This window comes from Hydra vulgaris, chromosome 14, assembly GCF_038396675.1.
Source record: "Hydra vulgaris chromosome 14, alternate assembly HydraT2T_AEP".
Taxonomy (NCBI): domain Eukaryota; kingdom Metazoa; phylum Cnidaria; class Hydrozoa; order Anthoathecata; family Hydridae; genus Hydra; species Hydra vulgaris.
In genome coordinates, this window is record NC_088933.1 from 30,647,633 (window position 1) to 30,669,688 (window position 22,056).

A 22,056-nucleotide genomic window follows, 5' to 3' on the forward strand; every position below is an offset into this window, starting at 1 on the left:
TAGGATTAACTCTTACTTCGATCCTTCTTGGAAACCATATATCAAATCGGTTGCAAAATTAGCATCTGCTAAGGTTGCATCTCTTTGTCGAGTTCAACACTTTCTTACTGTGGATTCTATTCTCTATCTCTATAAATCTCAAATCTGGCCTTGTATGAAATACTGTTGCCATATCTGGGGTATGATAGGAAAAATACAGACTGTTGTAGGCAGTTTTATCACTTATCATACTGATTGACTTGTCTAAAACACTTGTCTATAATATATGGTATAGGACAATATTAGGCTAAATGAGTTATAAAGAAAAAAGTTCAATAAGAGAAAAGTTCAAAAAAAATTCAGAAAAGTTCACAAAAAAATTTTAAAAATCTAAAAGTCATTTAGAGCATCATTCCTATTTTTGCTTGTAAAAGTTACAAACTTTAATTAAAAATAAATAGCTATTTAGGAGTATCATTTCTATTTTTGTATAAGTTACAATCTTTAATTGTTATATTACAACCATAACAAAGAATGATATAAAAAAAATGTGTGTAATACTTAGAGTAAAAGGTTAACAAAACTAAAACTTTTAAACAAGTTTTAAGTAACACAAATTTATTTATTTAGCTAATAAAACATCAACTAATAAAACTTACAACTGACACAATATGGTTTCTTTAAACTCCAATACATATATTTTTTAGATTTTATAATTATTGCACTGATTTTTTAAAGAAGATTTATAAATTATTAATTATAAATTTTTATTTGTAAATATAAATTTAGTTATAAAGATGTATAAGAAAAGAATATAAATAGAATTAAAATAACAGTGTTAAGAAAAAAGTCATAAAATGTAATTATCATATAAGATAACCAAAAAAATGTGAAAAAAGAACCTCATATCAAAATAAAACTCAATCCAATTTTTGATTAAAAAATGTAATAGGTTAAAACATTATAATTTACAATATTATACTACTGTTGTTATATTGTTGTTGCCACAACAATTATTTTCAAAATAAGGTTTTTAAATTAAAAATACATTTTTTTATTTTAATTTCAAACTTTTTTTTATTTTAAATGAATTTATTTTATATTTTATATTATTTATTTTATAACTATTACTAAACTTTTTAAATCTTAAAATAAAATGGTGAAAAGGCATTGCAGTTACAACCTTGACATCATTCTCAATAACATTTATTTTGATGCATATCTATAAATACATTACCTACAGAGAGATAAAAATATCTTATATGCAGAACTTTAAATAATAATAAAAACTAAATAATTTACACACATTGAAAAGAAACTATCAAAATGAAACCATTAATTATGCATAGTCATAAATTATGAAAGAAAAAAACAAACAATAGACAATTGAATCTTAATTCAAGAACTTACTTTACGTTTCTGAACTTTTGAAGCATTCTTTTTGTTTTTACTCTTGCTTTGAGAATTACTTAAAAACGTTATTCTAGTTGGAGTATTTGAAATAGCAGTGTAATGAGTCTTATTTTCTTCAACACTCTCATCACCTTCATCAAGTTCTACATTGACTAAATCATATACAAACATGATAAACTTACATGTGCATGTTTATACATACATACAAACATACATACATATGATATAACATCAGGGTTCCTACAGAATTATTGTCCAAAAACAGGAAATTTTTCTTAAAAAAGCAAACGAACAAGCTTAACAAAACAAGCAAACCTAAAAAACTGAATTTTACCCCTTGCTAATTTATAATAAAAATCTTTATTATATATTCTTGAAAATCATAAAAGTCATAAAAAGTTTTGTGCAAACAATTTTTAAATTGATAGTTGGAAATTTTTATTTTCATAATTTTAAATCTTAAAATTGTAAAAACTATATGGTTGAGATTACTAAGGATATGCTACAATTGATAAAATGAACTGAGCTTTTAGACCACCTGATTGCCCCAAAAAAGTTAATTTTTTTTGGAGAACAGAATTTAGGGTGGAGTGTGTGGGAGGGAGGGAAAAAGGGAGGGGAATGTTTTTATTATTTTAAAGATATTATATTATGAGGTTGTGCAGAGGAGTGCTTAAATAACATGAGGGGGCTAAGATTAATAAGTATTGAAAAAGTAGCATAACTGAAACAATATTACCAGCATTGTAAATAAAATACTTTTAATATTGGTAAATATTAAAAATTGAAAGTTGCAACAACAACACAGAGGCATGAATATCCAAATAATTATAATGATAATGCTGATGGCAATTGCTAATTATGATGGCAGTTTTAATAATAAACTTTTAACCCTTTATCAATAATAGCCAAAAATTATGCTTTAATACATTTTTTATTTCTTTTATTATATTTAATTAGTGTTAGTTATTGAACTGGCCCTGCTTCGACCAAGCCTAAGCCTTAAATAAATTTAAACCCTAGTATTTAGTTGTTTTGTCAACCTGAAAAAAAAAGTAAAACATTTCAAGCTAATACCAAACTTAACCAGAAGAAATTTAGTTAACTATGTTCAGAAATTTGTTTAATTATATAATATAATTTTTCAGGTCAGATTTGATACAACACAAAAGAAAGGCTTGTGAACTCGACTCCAACAAAACTCAGTTATTTACTGCAAACAACTTTTGCAATATTGTTAACATTCCATATTGATTAATGGCAACTCTCTTACTGAGTCTTTTACTTTATGTCTTTTTGGATTGTTATTTACTGCTGACCTCTCATGGAAACCATGGAAACAATCCATTGCAAAGTTAGCATCTGCTTTTAGAAGATTCTTTATCAAAGATAATTTTCTGTGATTGATGAAACAATCAACTCAGTAACTCTCAAGATATTTTAGAACTACTTAAAGGAAATAAATTATAACTTAAAATTTACAGTTGCTTGTTTTAACTGTGCTCATTATTTTCTTACTCCTGATGCCAATCTCTGTCTCTACAAATCCTTTATTCATTTCTGTTTGGAATACTGTTGCCATATTTAAGCTGGTTCTTATAATGATTCTGTTTACCTTCTAGACAAGGTCCAAGAATGCATTGGACCTGCTCTATCTGCCAAGTTTGAGTCACTGTTTCATCGTTATAAGGTTACTTCTCTTTTTCTTTTTTATAGATACAGTCTCCTCCGTTTGAAATTTAATGCCAGCGCACAAAAAAGCGCTGGCAGGATGGTCTTCTTAAAATTAATCTGTGCAATTTAAAAAATTCATTTTTTTCTGCTGTTTAAATTAGCAAAAAGAATGCTTTGAATAAATACAAGATAAAATAATTAAAAAAAAAAACTAGCGAAAAAAAGCATTTTTCGTAAAAGTTGAACAAATAAACAAAAAACTTTTTTGTTGATTTAAATGAAAATGCTTTTATTTTTTTGGCACGCGCTTTTTATTGTGGGTGTGTGGGCAAGCGCAAAAAGACTTAAGCACGAAGCGCTGGCTAAAGGCAGAAGACTGTAGATATTATCATGGTCACTGCTAAAACAATCTACCATCTTTAGTTTAATCAACAGAAACTCTCACTTAACTTATCATTCAGCAAAATCACATACTTTTACTATATCTGTCACTGCATGCTCTAAAAACTTTTAGAGCATGCAGGGATACTTCTAGCTTTTTTCCTTGCACATTAATGCTTAACAATAATCATTTCATTTGGATTGCCTTTTAAATTCACAAAACAATTTATATTCATTTAAAAATACAAGTTGCTAGGAGCTTAAAAAACTATTGCTTTAAAAACAGGGGGGAAAAAAACACACAAAAAAACAGGAAAGTAGGCTATGTAGGAACAATATCACATACAAGCATACATACACATGAGAACATGTACCAACATTCTGCTTTATATACACATAGCTCTCTACTCTACTCTTGCTTAGCAGATTAAAGCATTTTTTGTGAAATATAAATAACACTAATACATTTTAACATTTTAGTAAACAAAACTGCACTACCAAAGAATATCAACTTTATAAAAATAATATAATAATGCAGCTAATTGCTACTCATTTAATAGTGCTACTCATTTAGTCTTTTAACAAGACATTTAAATAATAATATAAAATATAACAATAATCATGTGTACTTTTTGACATGTTATATAAAAAAATATTAATGTTTTGGACAGGAGCAAATTTGTTCTTAAAGTTGTTTAAAAAAAACTATAAACAAATATTTTCTGAATTTTAAACTGTTATTTAGTTTTAATTTAATTAAGTTATTTATTTTATAAATTATGTCAAATTTTTAGATAAAAATTTAGGCTTTCACCAAAATATCTTAAATACCTGATCTATAAATACAACAACCTGATCAAAATTAAAATAAGAAATATATACTCTAACTAAATTCTCACTTGACATATTTTTTCTTTTTGCTTCCTGTATAGCTTTTGCTTTTTCAATTTCAAATTCCCTAAACAAATTTTTTCTTGATTAAAAATATTGAAAAACATAATTCCTCAAAAAATATATTTTTTAAATTATAACTAAATATTCAACTTTTTGAAAACAATAAAAAAAAAATAATCTAAAAATCAATGATACGATAAAATACATTTAAAATCTGCTATTAAATAACAAAAAATCTTTTTTAAAGATAAATTATTTTTCTAATCAACTTGATAAACTTTCATTGTAACACGTTGGTATAAAAACATAAAAAAATTTGAAAAAAACCTTAATACTGAGGATATAATAAATAAAACCAGGTTACACCATTTTAATTATCCTTGCGTTAGTTCTCCATAACCATTTTCACAATTAAAAAAAAAAAAACTTACTACTATTTTTAGTGTAAAAACTAGGGATGCGGAGTCCCAAAAGGACTTTGGCGTTAAACTTTTCTTGACCTCCGGGCAAGAAAATGTTGTTACTCAATAAGTCATTCAATACTTTTGAGTGACTTATTGCTGATCATAAGTCACTCAAAAATGTTGAATGATTTATGACCTGCAATTAGAAAAATTTGAAATTTTATGACTTGAAAGCTATTGTTTTTTAGCCCAGAGTCTTTGAGTCCTTGTCGCCATTATACATAAAGACTCCGGTTCAAAATTTGTTTGCACGTCAAACCTAAAAGCCTATACTTTTTCTCTAAAAGTAATCCATAGGCTTTTTCACATTTTTAAAGATCCTCAATACCAAAAATTATTTAAAAATAATCATTTTGTGACTTTTAACCCAGAGTCTTTTTTGGACTTCGCATCCCTGGTAAAAACTAACCTTGGATTACATTTATGACAATGATATTTATCTGGAACAACACTGATACCAATACATACAATGTGTTCCCAACATCTAAAAAAGTACAGAAAACTAAAAAGTTGTTTTACACACAATTATAATGGCGCTTTATTTAACTTTTTTTTTAATGTCCAACATAGGCTTTTACCATTTGACAGGTCAGCATTCAGAAATGCCAACCTAAAAGTGCCTTAGGAATTTGTTTCTACAATGTTAAGGTCAAACTTTTGTGTTAAAAATTTGTGATAACTTTATGCCAACAAATAATAATTTAAGGTCACCAATCTATTAACCTTATTTTTGCTTTCTAAGGGATATATATGTAAGATGTGGTTAAAGGTAGGAGGAAAGGTAAACTTTAGATGGTAATCTTCCTAGTGGTAATATCACAATAAAAAATCTCAGTCCTGGTCTGCAAAACAAGTTAATACCAAAAACAGTAAAAAATAAATAGCATAAACTTATTAACAACACCTTATTTAAACTTAAAAATGACATAATTGGACCCATCCAGCATAATTGTGAAACCAGAGTTAAACAAATATGTGTGCATGCATGCATGCGTGCGTGCGTGTGTGTACACACACACATATATATATATGTAAAGAAAGAAATGATCATACTTACATATTTTTTAAACATACAAGATAAATAAATACAACAAGAAAAACTGAAAATCAAAACAATTACATCTAAACTTTAACAAAATTTATTTGAAAAAGAAAAGTAAAAATATAGTATTTAATAATTCAGCTTTGAACTAAATCATTTTAAAATAAACTAAAACAATTCTTCAGAAAAAGAAGTATAATAATTACAACTAAAATACAAATGTTTGTTTGTTTTTTAAATTATGACAAAAAATAACCAATGGCCATTTATTTGCTTACCCACAATTATCACAACAAATCATGTATTCATCAGTGTGATCAAAGCCACTAAAAACATTTTTTTTAAATCATAGTTCAATAAAAAATTTGCAAAGTATTTTATTTTAAATAAAAAATAAGCTAAAATATTTTATTTGAATCAAGAAATTAACAAATAAAAATAACCAGAAAAAATCAATAAAAATTAGCTTAAGTAATAATTTATTTAAAACTATTTTTATTAAAAACTTGTCATTGAAAAAATTAAAAATACATTTAAAAGTATGATTAAACTTTAAAATAAAACTTCTAAAATATATTTACATACCATATACAGTTAGTGGTTCCTTCTTGTTCATCTCTAACTTTAGTTCTAGTACTTTCAATTCTTTGGTCATCAGAAGGTGGTGTTAACGGAGGTTGTTGGCCATAATTATGGTCCTTTCATAAAATAATTATTTTCCATGACATCATAAATACTCTCAATAATACACTTATAAAAAAAAATAACTTACAAACATTTTAATAATGTAAATATTTAAAAATTTCTTTAAAAATAGTAAATCTAATAAACCAAAATAAAATTCAATGTAGTAAAATAGAAAAAGTTTTGAAAAGGGGGTGTTAACAGATGTTGTTGGCCATAATTATGGTCCTTCCATAAAATATTTTTTTTTTATAATAACAAATTCTTTTAATAAAACACTTAAAAAATAAAACAATATATAATTTTTAATAATCCAATTATTTAAAAATACCATTAAAAATAGTAGATTTTATAAATGAAATGTAAATATAAACTTTGTATTGTATAATAAAAGGTATTAGAAAAATAATATATATTTTGCATGTAGTATACATTTTTAATTAAAAAAAAAATTCTAAAAAAAAAACTTTTTCCGAATAAATTTAAATTATCTTTTTAACAACTATTTGAAACTGAAGTCATCATCTATGTTTTTTCATTTATAAACATTATATACATACATACATATATATATATATATATATATATATAATATATATATATATATATATATATATATATATATATATATATATATACATATAGTTTTGGTTTTGAAACTGCCGGTGAAAAAAATATAACTTATTCTAAATACTTTATAAATTATATTTCAAAAAAAGTACAAAGAAAAATTTTTTATAATAAAAGTAAAAAAAAAAAATTCTTGTTTTTCACAAAAATTAAAAAGCAGCATCAAAGTAATTCTATAAGAGTTGTCCAAAAACTTTAAATTTAAAATTTTTGTTCTTTTTTGTTCTTTTTGGGTCAATAAGATTTTTTTTGTGGTTTTAGCACAAACATTTTTTGAAACAATTTATTACATGTATTGCCTCAATCCTTTTGGGCCGTACATGAAACTAATTTTTATTGATAGTTCTAGTTAAATGCTGGTCAATGAAAAGTTTGATTAGTTAAATCAGGCTATAAGATAGTCGATGTAGCAACACTCCGTGCATGATTTACAGTAAAAAAAAAAAAACATTTTATTAAAAAAAATAAAAATTAAAACATTTTATAAAAAAAAGAGAAAATTAAAACATTTTATTAAAAAAAATAAAAAATAAAAACATTGTTTGTATTATTAAAAACATTCAGAATGTTTTAAAAACATTCAGAATGTTTTTAAAAACATTCTGGTCAATTAAATTTGCGTTTAAAGTTGATTTAGTCGAAGAATTGGAATAATTTATTTTCTTGAAATAAATTGTAACAATAATAATTTATATTCAGTTTCTACTTTTTAATATGAAACCATTTAAATAACGGAGGAGAAGGGCTCCAACAACGGGACAATCTATTCCCAGATCCTAATGATTTAGGGACCGCCTTAAATACTTGCTATATATTAAAAATATCATTTCAATCATATTTACAATGTGATTGTGTAGATTAATGACATTTAGATTTTGGTTCACAACTTAATTTTGCCCCAGGGCCCCGAGCAAGCTCACAGTGGCTCTTATAAAAGTATTTATAAAAATCACAACCATCAAGTAAATAAAAGAAAAAAGAATGAATGAAATACATAATCGTTTAATTAGATATAGACAATGCTAACACATCCTAATGCTAAATGGTATAAACAATGGTAATATCCTAATGCTCTATGGTATAAGTAATGCTAACATCTTAAATGATAATCCTATAACTAATGCTAACTATGCTTCAAGTTGAAATATATATTATATATAACTTTTTGATTTTGTATTTTATCGCTGATGAATGCCTACAAAGCATGAATTTTCAAGTCTCAAAAACTGTTGTTTTTCATCATTTTAATTATATAATGTTCTATTTTAAAATTTAATTATCTAAGTTATTGAGCACTTTTCTATGATTGAGAATTTTATATTTTAATAAAATATTAAACCAATCAATATTATATATATATACACACACACACACACACACACACACACACACACACACACACACACACACACACACACACACACACACACACTGAATAATGAACATAACATTGAATAATAAACATGTCTACATCTAATGAACACAGGGCTCGAAATAAGCGCCGGACATCGGACATTATCTGGCACTTGTCCTGTAAAAAACAATACCTATCAGTCATTTTGTCCGACCCATATTTTATGTGCATTTATTTCTAATCATTTTATTTGTTCTAAAATTATTAATAAATTCGGTATTGTATATAAACTTTATTTTTTGAACTTTTTATTTTTATACAAAACTAAATTGAAGTTGAACAGTCAGCTACTATAATAAAATACAACATTTTTTTTAGTTAATTCAATTTTAAAAGACGTCAAAGCATTACATTTTTTGAATAAAGTAGCCTGGTTTTTATCATTTATATTAAAACGTTGCAATTAGTTATTAATTTAAATTAAGAGTTTAGTATTTATTTTATTTTTCGTTCAATGGTTTTTCTGAATTTCAAACAAATATTTTAGCTTTTAAAACCCCTTTTAAATTTATCTTATAAAAATTTTAACATAGCAGTTATTTTAATGCTTATAAAATAATCAGCAAAACTAACAATTTATGTATTTAATATATTTACATCGTAATTTATGCATTTATTAATTTTTATTATATATTTAATTATGTGTTTAATAACTAAATAATTTATTTATTTAATATATTTACATAATAATTTATGTATTTAATAATTTACAAAGCACTTCGCATAGTATAGTAACTTTTAAAAAATGTAATATAAATATATATTCTTTTTCAAATTTTAGTTGTTTGAGCTTAGATTTTTTCTTATTCTTTAAGATTTTCTTTTTGTTAGATGATTTTTTTATTTTTAGCGCATTTTGAAATGCCAAGAGTTGTCAAGACAAATTGTGTGGTAAAGTTGTAAAAACAAAATATTTTGTGTGTGGTCAGAAATGGCGTTCGATCAAACTTCTTTTTATTTTTATCAGACATGTCCGCCAAACTTGAGTCTATATCAGATACAAATTTTCTGGTACTAAAAAGTTCATTATTTCAAACCCTGTGAACATGTCTAAGTATGAATTAAATTTTGATTTTGCATGTAATATATATGTATGTATGTATATATATATATACACAAAATGTATAAAGTATATATAAATTTTATATATATATAAATTATATATATATATATATATATAAATTATATATATATATATAAATTTTATATATATATATATATAAATTTTATATATTTCAACCCTTGGAATTAGGAAAAATGAGATCGGCAATTTATTACTGACCTCAAAGTGAGAGAGGTCGGCATCAGGTTGGCAAAAAATATTTGCCAACCTGTATTACACATATATAAACACACACATATACAGTATTTCAAAAATTCTATCACCCTCTGATGATTTTTCAATAAAAACAAACTTTTATATGCTTAAATTTAGATTTTTGACCTCAATTTTTTTTTTTTTATATTGAATTTATATCAGAAAACATTTTTATAACAAGAAATTAATATTCTTATACTTAAAACAAAAATTATCCACTAAATTAGAAAAAGTGTCAGCCCTTAATCATTTTTTAACTTAATAATATTGCAGAAAAAAAGCCAAAAACAAACAAATTTGATTTATAGAAGTTATTCTAACTAATTTTTTAGCAAAGTTTGTTTTCTTTTTAGGTTCTTAATAAAAAAATCATGGCGAAAAGATATGAAATTCATATCTTTATGCCATTCACTAAAATAGTGGAAAAGGATATAAAACTGTTTCTAAAACAGCAAATGATAAGCCTAATAGTGCAGGAAATATCACTAGAATTTATAAAAAAATGGGTACCATAAAAGATTTGCCAAGAAAAGGACGCCCAAATAAGACTACCTTACGCATTAGCAGAGAAATTATTCAAAAAGTTGAACAAGATCGAGGATTATTTGCACCAAACCTTGCAAAAGATTTACAAACAGATCATGGTATAACTGTAAATCCTCAAACTGTTCGCAATTGCTTGTAAAATCAAGGTTTTGTCGGTAGAGTTGCTCCAAAAAAGCCTTTTTTAAGTAAAAAGAATCAAAAGAAAAGATTGGCTTGGGCTAAGAAGCATTCAAATTGGACTATTGACCAATGGCAAAGAGATTTATGGTCCGATGAAACAAAAATATGTCAGTTTGGTTTTGATGGTATCATACGCAAATGGAGAAAAATAGTGAACACCTAAATCCTAAATGTATGAAACCAACTGTCAAGCATGGAGGAGGTAACATTAAGCTTTATTATAACATTTCAATATATATACTTTTAACTTATTTTTTCTCCTTATCATAGATCAAATGATGGTTTGGGGCTCTTTTGCTGGGAGTGGTGTTGGTAAACTCAAAAACTCAAATTAATTGATGGAATAATGACAAAAGAGGTTTATACTGATATTCTGAAACGAAAACTGAGATCAAGTGGCAAAAGTGCTGGCTGATCTCATAATTTTATCGTTCAACAGGATGGAGATCCTAAACACGCATCAAAGTTAGCTACTGAGTGGTTAAAAAAAACAGTATTAAGATGTTAGATTGGGTTCCTCAGTAATCAGACCTAAATTCGATTGAAAATTTATGGAATCTTTTTAAAATTAAAGTAGCTGATCAAAAACCATCCAGTTTGTCGCAAATAAAGACAATTCTTATTGAGGAGTGGGTAAAATTTGAAACCATTCATCAAGGCTTGCTTTTAACTTGTTTAAGCTCTCGGCCTCATAACAATATCTGGAAGTTTTTTCCAAATTTGGCACACTCTGTTTAAGAAGAAATGTTTCCTTGTTTGCACGAAAGTCATTTATTTTGCGAGGGGTGAAACACTGCATCCTGATTTTATATTTGTGACCTCTAGTTGAGGAACACGGGCCATCTAATTCAACATTTGACTTAAAGACTGGTTTGACATTCAGATTAACATACTCTAAATGGTTCAATATCTTGTACAAGTGAATCAAATCTACTCGTTCTCTTCTAAAATTTAAAGCCGTTAACCCCATTCTAACTAGCCGCTTTTTATAACAAACCCTTCGATTTGAGTAAGGTATTTTTGTGGCCCTGTGTTGAACTCGTTCAAGCATTGAAATTTCAGCTAGGTTTGGCGGACTCCATGCTGGAGCCGCAAATTTAAGATGAGGTCAAACATAGGTTATATACAAAATTTTCCACATATTACAATCTCTACTTTTAAATGCATTTTTTAACAAACCTAGTATTTTTAAAGCTTTGTTAACACATACTTGTGTTTGATGTTTCCATTTCATATCTGGTTGTATAAAAATACCAAGATCTCTCTCTATTACACTGTTGGTGATGTCATAATTTATTCCATTTACATTTAATGTGCATGGTTTAACAATACTTCGAAGAACATTTTGATTGCCAAATCTCATCACCTTACATTTTTTGCAATTAAGTTCCATACACCAATCGTTACACCATTTCACAATATTGTCAAGGTCAGTTTGTATTTCTGAGTGTTTATCAAGAGAATCTTCTATGGCTATTAATTTCCAATCGTCAGCATACATTTTAAATGTGTTTTGCACAACTTCTGGCAAGTCGTTTATGAATAGCAGAAATAAAATGGGACCCAGAACTGATCCCTGAGGAACGCCACTGGTAACAGATACCCAATCTGAGAATGTATTTCCATTAGTAACTCTTTGTTTCCTATTTGTTAGGAAACTTTTATTCCAGTTATATATTTTTCCTGTTATACCATATGCTTCAATCTTTTTCAGTAACCTTTTGTGTTCTACTTTATCAAAAGCTTTTGAGAAGTCAAGATATATTACGCACAACGGTTTACCCTTTGCAGCTTCATATGTAATGGTGTCAATTGTCTCAATCAAATTTGTTGTGCATGATTTGTTTGGAACAAAACCGATTTGCCTTTCAGAAATAAGACTTTTTGAAACTAAATGTTCTAGAATTATGTTCCGAATAATCTTTTCAAACAATTTACAAATCACAAACGTCAAGGATATTGGTCTATAGTTTTCTGGTTCAAGTTTTGATCCCCCTTTATAAATAGGTGATATATTTGCAACAGATCAATGGTATGGGACACAACCAGGGTCAAAACTCAATTTGAAAATATAGATAATTGGATCAACAAAACCTTTTGCAGCATGTTTTAAAACAAACAGACTAATTTCATCAAAACTCATTGCTTTTGACTCATCAATACTTTCTAACATTTTAAGTATTTTTTCATTGGTAATTATATCAGATAATATACTGTCATCACACTTATTTTTACATCTTTGCAAGAACTTGGGTATTGCTTGGTCATCATCTTTAACAAAGATTGACTTAAATTGCTTATTTAATATATTTGAAATGTCTGATATTTCAGTTGTAATTTGTTCTTTTTTATTTTTCATGGCTCAAATTTGGGACTTAACATTTTGTTTTTTATTTACGTAAGAGAATAAAAGTTTAGGTGTTAGCTTTGCTCTTTTTGCTAAATCCATTTCGTATTCTTGAGTTGATATTTTAATTTTTTTTTTAACATTAGCGCAAATTTTGTTGAATTCGTTTCGAGATTCTTGACTTTGCCAATGTGCATTCGAAGAAAAAAGGAATTGTTTCATTTTCATTGCCTTTTTAACTTTTGCATCCAGCCATGGTTGGCAACTCTTTTTTTTTGTTATTAAAAACAGGAACAAACAATTGACAAGATTCATTATAAATATGTAAAAATAACTCATAGCACTCACAGACTGATTTATCATAAAATAGCTCAATCCAGTGGACTTGTTTCAAGTATTCAATCATTTGTGTATATTTACCCTTTTTAAAGCAAAAGTTATCTCTTGTGAATACTATATTGTCACTAAAACTAGTAAAATATTGCCAAGTGATGGAGTAATGGCATCTTCCCTTTTCATAGTGACCTAACTGTGGACCACATTGAAGAAAATCTATGCAATTCAGATTGCAAGCTAATACAAGGTCAAGGGTGTTAACTGCAGGAACAGAATGACTTTGTTTAATGTTGGAAAACTTATTATTTGGTATAAAGAACAATCATTTAAAACTTTAATAAATTCATGCTCAGTTGAGTTTTCATTTGATTGAGTTATTGGACCGTCATCTGTCCAATCTATATTAGGGAAATTGAAATCTACTACAACAATGATATCTGTGCATTTTTTTCCACTTATGAGTTTTGAAGCAGTTTTGATTGAGTCTAAAATTGATTTTGAGTAATCAGCTGTAGAATTTGGTGGTCGATATATACAACCAACATTTAACTTAAAACTATTACAATTTATTGAGCACCAGACTTATATATATATATTATTATATATATACATATGTTATATATATATATATATATATATATATATATATATATATATATATATATATATATATATATATATATATATACATATATATATATATATATATACATATATATATATATATATATATATATATATATATATATATATATATATATATATATATATATATATATATATATATATATATATATATATATATATATATATATATATACAGCGGTGGCCAAAAATTAAAAACCACTCTTTTTTTTTTCAAAATTTACTTTTAACTTTAGTATAATTCTATTTTGGAAAAAGGTATCAAAAAAATAAAAACATTTTTAGAAAGAATTTTTATTGTATTTTATATTTATTATAAAAGAATTTATAATTTTTTTACAAAATAATGTTAAAAAATTAAAAAACTGACTAGTAAAAAATATAAATGGGAAAAAAAATTGGACAAAATTTTAAGACCAGTTTCAAAAATATTTCAAAAAGCAATAAAAAAAATAATTTAAAAACGTGTTGTTCCTCCATTTGTTTTCAAGCACTCTTGTACTCTTTCTGGCGTTGTATTCATTAAAGTTTTGATTACTTCATCTGGCACATTTTTCATATGATGAGAGATAGAAGATTTCAAATCTTCCAAATTGTTAAGTTGTTCTTTACCAAGCTTGTGATCAAGCCACGACCATAAATTCACTATTGGATTCAAGTCTGGACCATTGGCAGGCCATGGAAGCACTTGAATTTTATTAGAATTGAACCAATCGCTAACAACATGCGCTTTATGACACGGCGCATTATCTTGCTGGAAAATAAATCCATCTTGCAACTGCCATAAATCAATGCTAGGAATAAGCGAGTTTTCCAAAATTTTGATGTACCTTTCTTTGTTGAGTCTACCATCGAATAAATGAAAAACGCCAACTCCAAAGGCACTCATACAGGCCCAAATGCCTATTGAACCACTGCCTTGTATTGTTCGTTTCAATATGCATGATTCATCGAACCGTTCGCTTGGAAGTCTACGCAACATTACGCAAACTTTTCTGTTGTCTACCTCAACATTCATTTCATCACTAAAGACCACACGGCTCTTTTGATCTGTTGACCAATTTTTATGTAGTTTGCACCACTCTTTCCTGGCAAATTTTTGTTTTTTATTTTAGTGTGGTTTTTTTACAGCAGCACGCCATAAATAATTTAAATTGTGGTGGACCCTTCGCACAGTTCTAGGGCTTGCTTTCATACCATTTGACAGTGTCCATTGCGTAGACAAGTCTATAGATGATGCTTGTCTGCTTTCTTTCATTAATCTCACTAACGAGCGAACATCACGGTCATTTGAAATTTTATTGCGTCCAGTCCTATGACGATCATTAATTGACCGGGTCTCTTTGTATCGTTGAATTATGTTAATAATGCAAGAGTGAGACCTTCCGAGTTTTTCTGCTATTTGTCTGATGCTATAGCCTTCTTCTTTTAATACCGCGTATCTGTCTTTTTCTTTGATCTTTGTACGCATTTTTGCAATATTTTTATATCCTTATTGCAATTCAAAAAATAAATGTTTATTTGATATCGAAACTCAGTTTTCGACATTTTATTTTATAGCCAACGTAAAAAGCAATAAAGACAGTTAAAAAAAAAAGGATTATTATTTTTAATAAGTGCAAATTAAAGATTTGAAAGTGGTCGTTAAATTTTGTCCAATTTATTTAAAGAAGATTTGTATAAGTACTCATCAGTTTTTTAATAAGTTAAACGCTATTTAATTAGAATTAGATTAAAAAAATTATACCACTTTAATCTGTATGTTAATATTGTTAATTAAAATTAACAATATTTTAAAAAAAAATATTTTAATATGTCAATTAGAATCTTCTAAATTTTAATTTAAAGATTAAGAAACCAACTAAAAAATGAGTGGTCTTTAATTTTTGGCCACCGTTGTATATACACACACACGCATATATACACACACATACATAAATACATATATATATATATATATATATATATATATATATATATATATATATATATATATATATATATATATATATATATATATATATATATATATATATATATAGAGAGAGAGAGAGAGAGAGAGAGAGAGAGAGAGAGAGAGAGAGAGAGAGAGAGAGAGAGAGAGATATATTAAAGATTTTCATTCAATTAAAAAAAAAGAAGTTTGATAATATCCAAGTAATTTAATATTTAGTTTTTTTTAATATTAAAACAAATTTTATACAATGTTAAAAAAATTTAAAGTGAATACTTAATACTATGAGAAATTAGTTTAAGAAATGCTATTGAAAAATGGAAGTGTTGTTCGTCTCTTTTTACTTGCCTTCCTTAAGATCGGTTGACATTTGATGTATCTTTTACAATTCAATAATAGAAAAAAAAAAGTGCAAACATGAATTTGATAATTTTGAACTTATTTTAAAATATTTTATTTATTGCAATGACTTCGCATCAATGGGAAAAAAGCAAATAAATAAGAAAATAAATAAAAAGATTAAAAAAAAAAAAGTACAGTTAATAAATAAATAAAAAGTACAGTTGAATAACAAATTGTTCTTAGCTACATGAAAAAATTTTAAATAATAATTTTATATCTCTGATTTTAATGAGCTGAGATATAAAATATATTTTTATCTATGCTTATTTCAAAAATTGTTAAAATGAGTTATTAATAACGTTATTAACACTCTGTGCAGATACTATTTAAACTTAATGCTTAATACTAAGAAGACAATCCATTTTATGAAACACTACTACAAATATTATACTATAAATATTTTATATATATATATATATATATATATATATATATATATATATATATATATATATATATATATATATATATATATATATATATATAAAGTATTTATTGAAAGCTAAAACAAAAAATCTTAAAAAATGCAAGACACTGTTTTGTAAAGAACTTTGTGCTCTATCTAAAGGTAATTTAATTTTAAAATTTAATTTTGTCCTTCCAAACCTCAAAATATTCAACCTCGTAAAAATAAGTTTTTTTTTCTAAAAAATCAACTTCAAAACTCCCAAAACTAAAATTAAATTTTACTAAACAAAAAAGGCTGTTTTGTAGAAAATTTTATGATGATCAAGATTCTCTTTTCAAAATTAAATTTGCTAGTTCCGAAAAAAAGTTATGATTAAAAATCCAATATAAATGTTTTTTGGGGGAAGAGTAAACATGCTAATTGCTCACACTTATGCATTGAGATGAGTGTGGTTAAACTAATTAATAGTTATTAACTATTTAAAACATAAATAAATATGGCAGCCTTTACTATTTATCTAAAAAATTTTGCTATTGATCTAAAAAACTACAAATTCCTCAAACATTTCAAATATCAACTCAACCTGCTTCATCATTTTCATCCGAGCCTGCTTCATCACCTCAACTGAGCCTGTTTTATCATCTTCATGGAAGTCTGTTTCATTGTCCTCGGCCGGGGCTGTATTAACATTAATAGATCCTATAAAAGTATTGTTTTTAATTATAACTCATATAAATTTTAATTAAAAATAACATTTTTATATGATCTATCAATATTAATGCAGCCCTGGTCATAAATCCGGCCCCGGTCGCGGCTATGTGTTATCAAACAGAAAATCTTGAAGGCAATTTGAAAAATGTTTTACAGCACCACCATATTGACATGCAAAAAAAACCACAAAAGAGTCAGCATTCCGAGAGTTGAAGGCCAGTGTCAAAAACATCTGAGGTGCTCGAGAAACTAAGGCAACACCATGAGGCTAAAAAGTCAAAGCAATTAAAGAAACATAAAATTCACTTCAGTGAAGCTTCAGATAAAACTCAGCAAGTGCAACGTTCAAAAAAAACCGAGACAAGACAAAGACATCAAGAGGTGCAAAATGTGTTGCAGAATTTGGGAAGAAGCAATGCCAACTCAAAACAAACTGTGGTACCAATGTGAAACTTTTAGTTGCAAGTCGAGGGTTTGTCGATTGTGTTTACCCAAAAAATACAAAATTGGTGAAGAGTTTTTTTGCATGCAAAAATGCTGCGAGCCTGCTTCTGCCAATTAAACAACTCTATTTTTTAATAAATAAATAGTTTTGTTTGTATATTTGATTAAACAGGTTTTTGTAAACTTAACTTCTAATACAATTAGTTTTCATATTATTTTTAATTAATTTTGCTTGATTTTCTTAATATCCTTATGTAGTTTTGATTTTCTTAATATCTTAAAAAATTGTTATTAAAAATTAACTAGTTTACTTTTCCCAATTATAAGGGGAAAAGTAAACATTTTTTTTCTTCATAAAAATTGATTTTTTTAAAGATTTTCAAAATATTTTTCTTAATTTTTATAAATTTATATAATGTAAAAATTTCTCTTTAAAAAAAACATAAAATATTTTTTCTTTAAAAAAATATTTGAATTTAAAGCTAAACCGTTTACTCTTACCCCAGTTTTCTCTCTATCTTTCTCTCTCTTTATTTATATATATATATATATATATATATATATATATATATATATATATATATATATATATATATATATATATATATATATATATATATATATATATATATATATATATATGTATATATATATAGTATATATATATATATATATATATATATATATATATATATATATATTATAATATATATATATATCAGGGTGATAGCCAGCCTGGTGGCACCGCGTATAACACGGTTTCCCAATTGGTTTAAAATTCCCAAAGGTTCTTAAGATCATGGTAAAAAAAAAAATTAAATCAGTTTCAGATTTAAAGTGATGCGCTAGACTAGTAAAAAACGTAATTAGTACGCACAACAAGGAAATGAATTAAGTTAATGAATTAAGAATTAAGATCGATTTTTTAATGTGAAAAAACGTGTCGTTAACAAGCAAGATCATTCATTCAAAAGTTGAAAAAAAAATTATTTTTAATTGACATCAGTTATTCTCCAGTTAAAATTTTTCAATACGTTTAATAAATTACTTCATTAATTTATTTTTGTTATTCAAAAACTCTTTATTTACATTCTTGCTGTTTATCTTAAGTTAGGAAAGTTACAAATAAAATATGCATATTAATAAATATTATAATATAAAATAAGTTAATAATGTTTTATATTAAAAGATGATTTATTAATAATTTCGGTAAAATAAGTTAGCTGGTGACATAAATCAAAAATAACAACAAAAATCAAAAATAAAACTTGCAATGAAACGTATTATATATTTTATATTTGCGTAAAACATAAACGAAGATAATTAAATAATATTATATTATTATTAATTATTAACAATATTTACAATTACTACAAAAACTAATTTTTTTTTATATTTTCCAAATACAAAATTTACGTAGATATTTAATGTATATCTGTAAATTAAAAAAAAAAAAAAAAATTAGTTTTTGTATTTAAATATATTTTTTTACTTAAATACCTCATTCACTAGATATTTAAATATGCTGATTAAATTTAGTTGGTGTCCTCATTTAAAAATACTATAGCGTCTGTATGATATTTTGTTGACTACGACATATTTCCTTTAAATGATCAGGTCTGTGAATCAAAAAAATAAAATGATCAACTTTGCGTTATCATAAAATATAAATGTTTGAAACGAAAAAACCCAGACCGTAGATTTTTTTTTTTTAAATCTTCTTAAAATCCCAATCGCTTGTTATTCGAATAAGATTTTAAATAAATACGATTTTTAGGTAAAATGAACATCATAGATTAAAAATTTAATCTATTCCGATCGTTTATTGGCGCTTTTACTTGAATGCAAGTTTTTTTTTGGTCGGAATTCTTGTATTTTTGGTAAAAATTGATAGAAATATTGCATTTTGACAACTATATAAAGCTAAAATAGGTCAGAAACAATTAGAACTAGGATCTATAGTAAATTAAGGCACTTTTTCAAAAGATTTTCAACTAAATTCAGTTAACGCCGATGAGCAAAAGTGATCTAAAGACTCCAAAATGGTATTCTTTAAATTCACTATTATGGGAAGTGAAAAGGATTGGAAAATTATATAAAAAAGAGTAAAGTTTCTTTAAATGTTAAAAAATCTGAAGCGAAAAAAAATATAACATCTAAAGCTTTTGTTTGGACAAAATACGCTTATAAAATCATGCTAATTTCAAATAAATAAATTCGAATAATTTGTAAATCGCCTTAATTACACCGAGTATTTAAATTAAAGTAGCATTATATTTGACGGAAATTGGCGAGCCAACCAAGTTTTTTAATTAAGAGTTATTAAAATTTCGGAAACTTTAATTTAACTTTCATTTAAAAGCTATCGATTTAAATAAGTTTTTTAACTTTTGAATGTATCTAATGATAAAAATTGTAATATAAAATATGATGAACAATAATATGATTACCTATGTAAAAAAGTTTAAAAAAATTTTTTAAGTATTTTAAAATACTAAAGTATTTAAAAACTAAAATATTCCATATCTTTCCATATAATTAGGGTTGCCAAACCTCTGGATTTTACAAAAATTACAATTTTACGGATTTTAAAAACTTGTTTTTAAAATCCGTAAAATTTCTACGTATAACATATAGTGTTTTTTATCGACTGTCGTCAATTAAAAAGTTGTTTTAGCAAGTTAAAAAGTTACTAGAGGATCTTGGAAATCGTCAAAAATGTTTTGTTAAAAATTAAATACTATTTAGCATTTTTTTTACATTTATAATTTAAAAATGAAAATAAAAATAATAGAAACAATATATGTAACTAATCGTTTAAACCTTTTAAAACTGTATTTAAAAGCGTTGTACGCAATTAAAATAGATCAAAGTTTCAATGAATAAATTTATTCATTTATTCATTAAAACTGCAAACAATTGTCTTTTGTTGTTGTTTTCTCTCTACAATATTAAACAAAGGAGATAAGCGATTTAAAAATGAAAACTGACGAAGATTGCTCAAAATGAAATAAGTTGAATAATTAGAATTAAACATTTATAAAATATAAAATATTCCTGAAAAATAAAATAGAAAAATATTCCTTTGAATAACCCAGCAAAAATAGAAAATTTTTATTGAAACTTAATTGTATCTAAAAAATTATATCTACTATATATATATTATATATATATATATATATATATATATATATATATATATATATATATATATATACACATATATATACATATATATATACATATATATACATATATATATATATATATATATATATATATATATATATATATATATATATATATATATATATATATAATATATATATATATATATATATATACATATATATATACATATATATACATATATATATATATATATATATATATATATATATATATATATATATATATATATATATATATATATATATATATATATATATATATATATATATATATATATATATATATATTAGGGATATGACAATTTTTAAAGACCCTATCCCCATGTTATTTTTTGTGGAGTTTTAATGCAAAGATCAAGAAAAATCCAATGGCAAATCTCACCCCCCTTATTCAAATTTATAAAAATATATACAAATATACATTGTACAAAATGGTTTTTTTTTATCAGAAATAGAAACATACAGGTTTTAGTGTTCATTTGTCAAAAGAAATTTAATGTTAATTTTTTCAATGCTTTTGCACAATGGAAGTAAATCCTGCAGAACTTTAATTGCATGTTCAGCACAAATGTTTGACCTTTGAGTTGGGATTGGAGTCGGCTCAACCAACCAAAAAGTCTTTAAAGTCTTTATTGCCTTTGACTGATCTTTGCAAACGGCTCCCAAATTATTGTAGTTATCCTGATTATAAACCTGACCAGCATTGCTTATATTTGGCAAAGTTCTGAAATTTACTTTAGGGAAGCATCCTGTTTTCTTAAACTGTCTGTAACAAGTGATCAAGTGATGAAGGAAAGCCATATCATCTCTCCAAACAATTTCTTCTTCTTCCTTCAGAGCACCTCCAGAATTGTCAAAAGATACTTTCAGTTGCTGGTACTCTTCTGTCATTCTGCTAATGAACCAATAATTGAGATTAGGTGAGGTTGTTGCTGCTTCAAAATAATCATTTATCACATGTTTTGGGAATGTATCAAGAACATGATGCTGGCATCCAA

The 22,056-nt window shown here is 25.5% G+C and overlaps 1 protein-coding gene across 1 annotated transcript in view; it reads right to left on the bottom strand.

Moving 5' to 3' along the window:
- The window catches only part of LOC100201625 (inactive histone-lysine N-methyltransferase 2E), a 67,563-nt gene that overhangs the window by 40,193 nt on the left and 5,314 nt on the right, over positions 1-22,056 (bottom strand). Inside the window, exons 3-7 of the mRNA XM_065817054.1 lie at positions 6,433-6,545; positions 6,126-6,173; positions 5,215-5,289; positions 4,347-4,405; positions 1,390-1,544 (exon numbers count right to left, since the gene is read on the bottom strand). Of these exons, the coding sequence (XP_065673126.1) occupies positions 1,390-1,544; positions 4,347-4,405; positions 5,215-5,289; positions 6,126-6,173; positions 6,433-6,545 (450 nt within the window). The remainder of the gene's footprint in view (positions 1-1,389; positions 1,545-4,346; positions 4,406-5,214; positions 5,290-6,125; positions 6,174-6,432; positions 6,546-22,056) is intronic.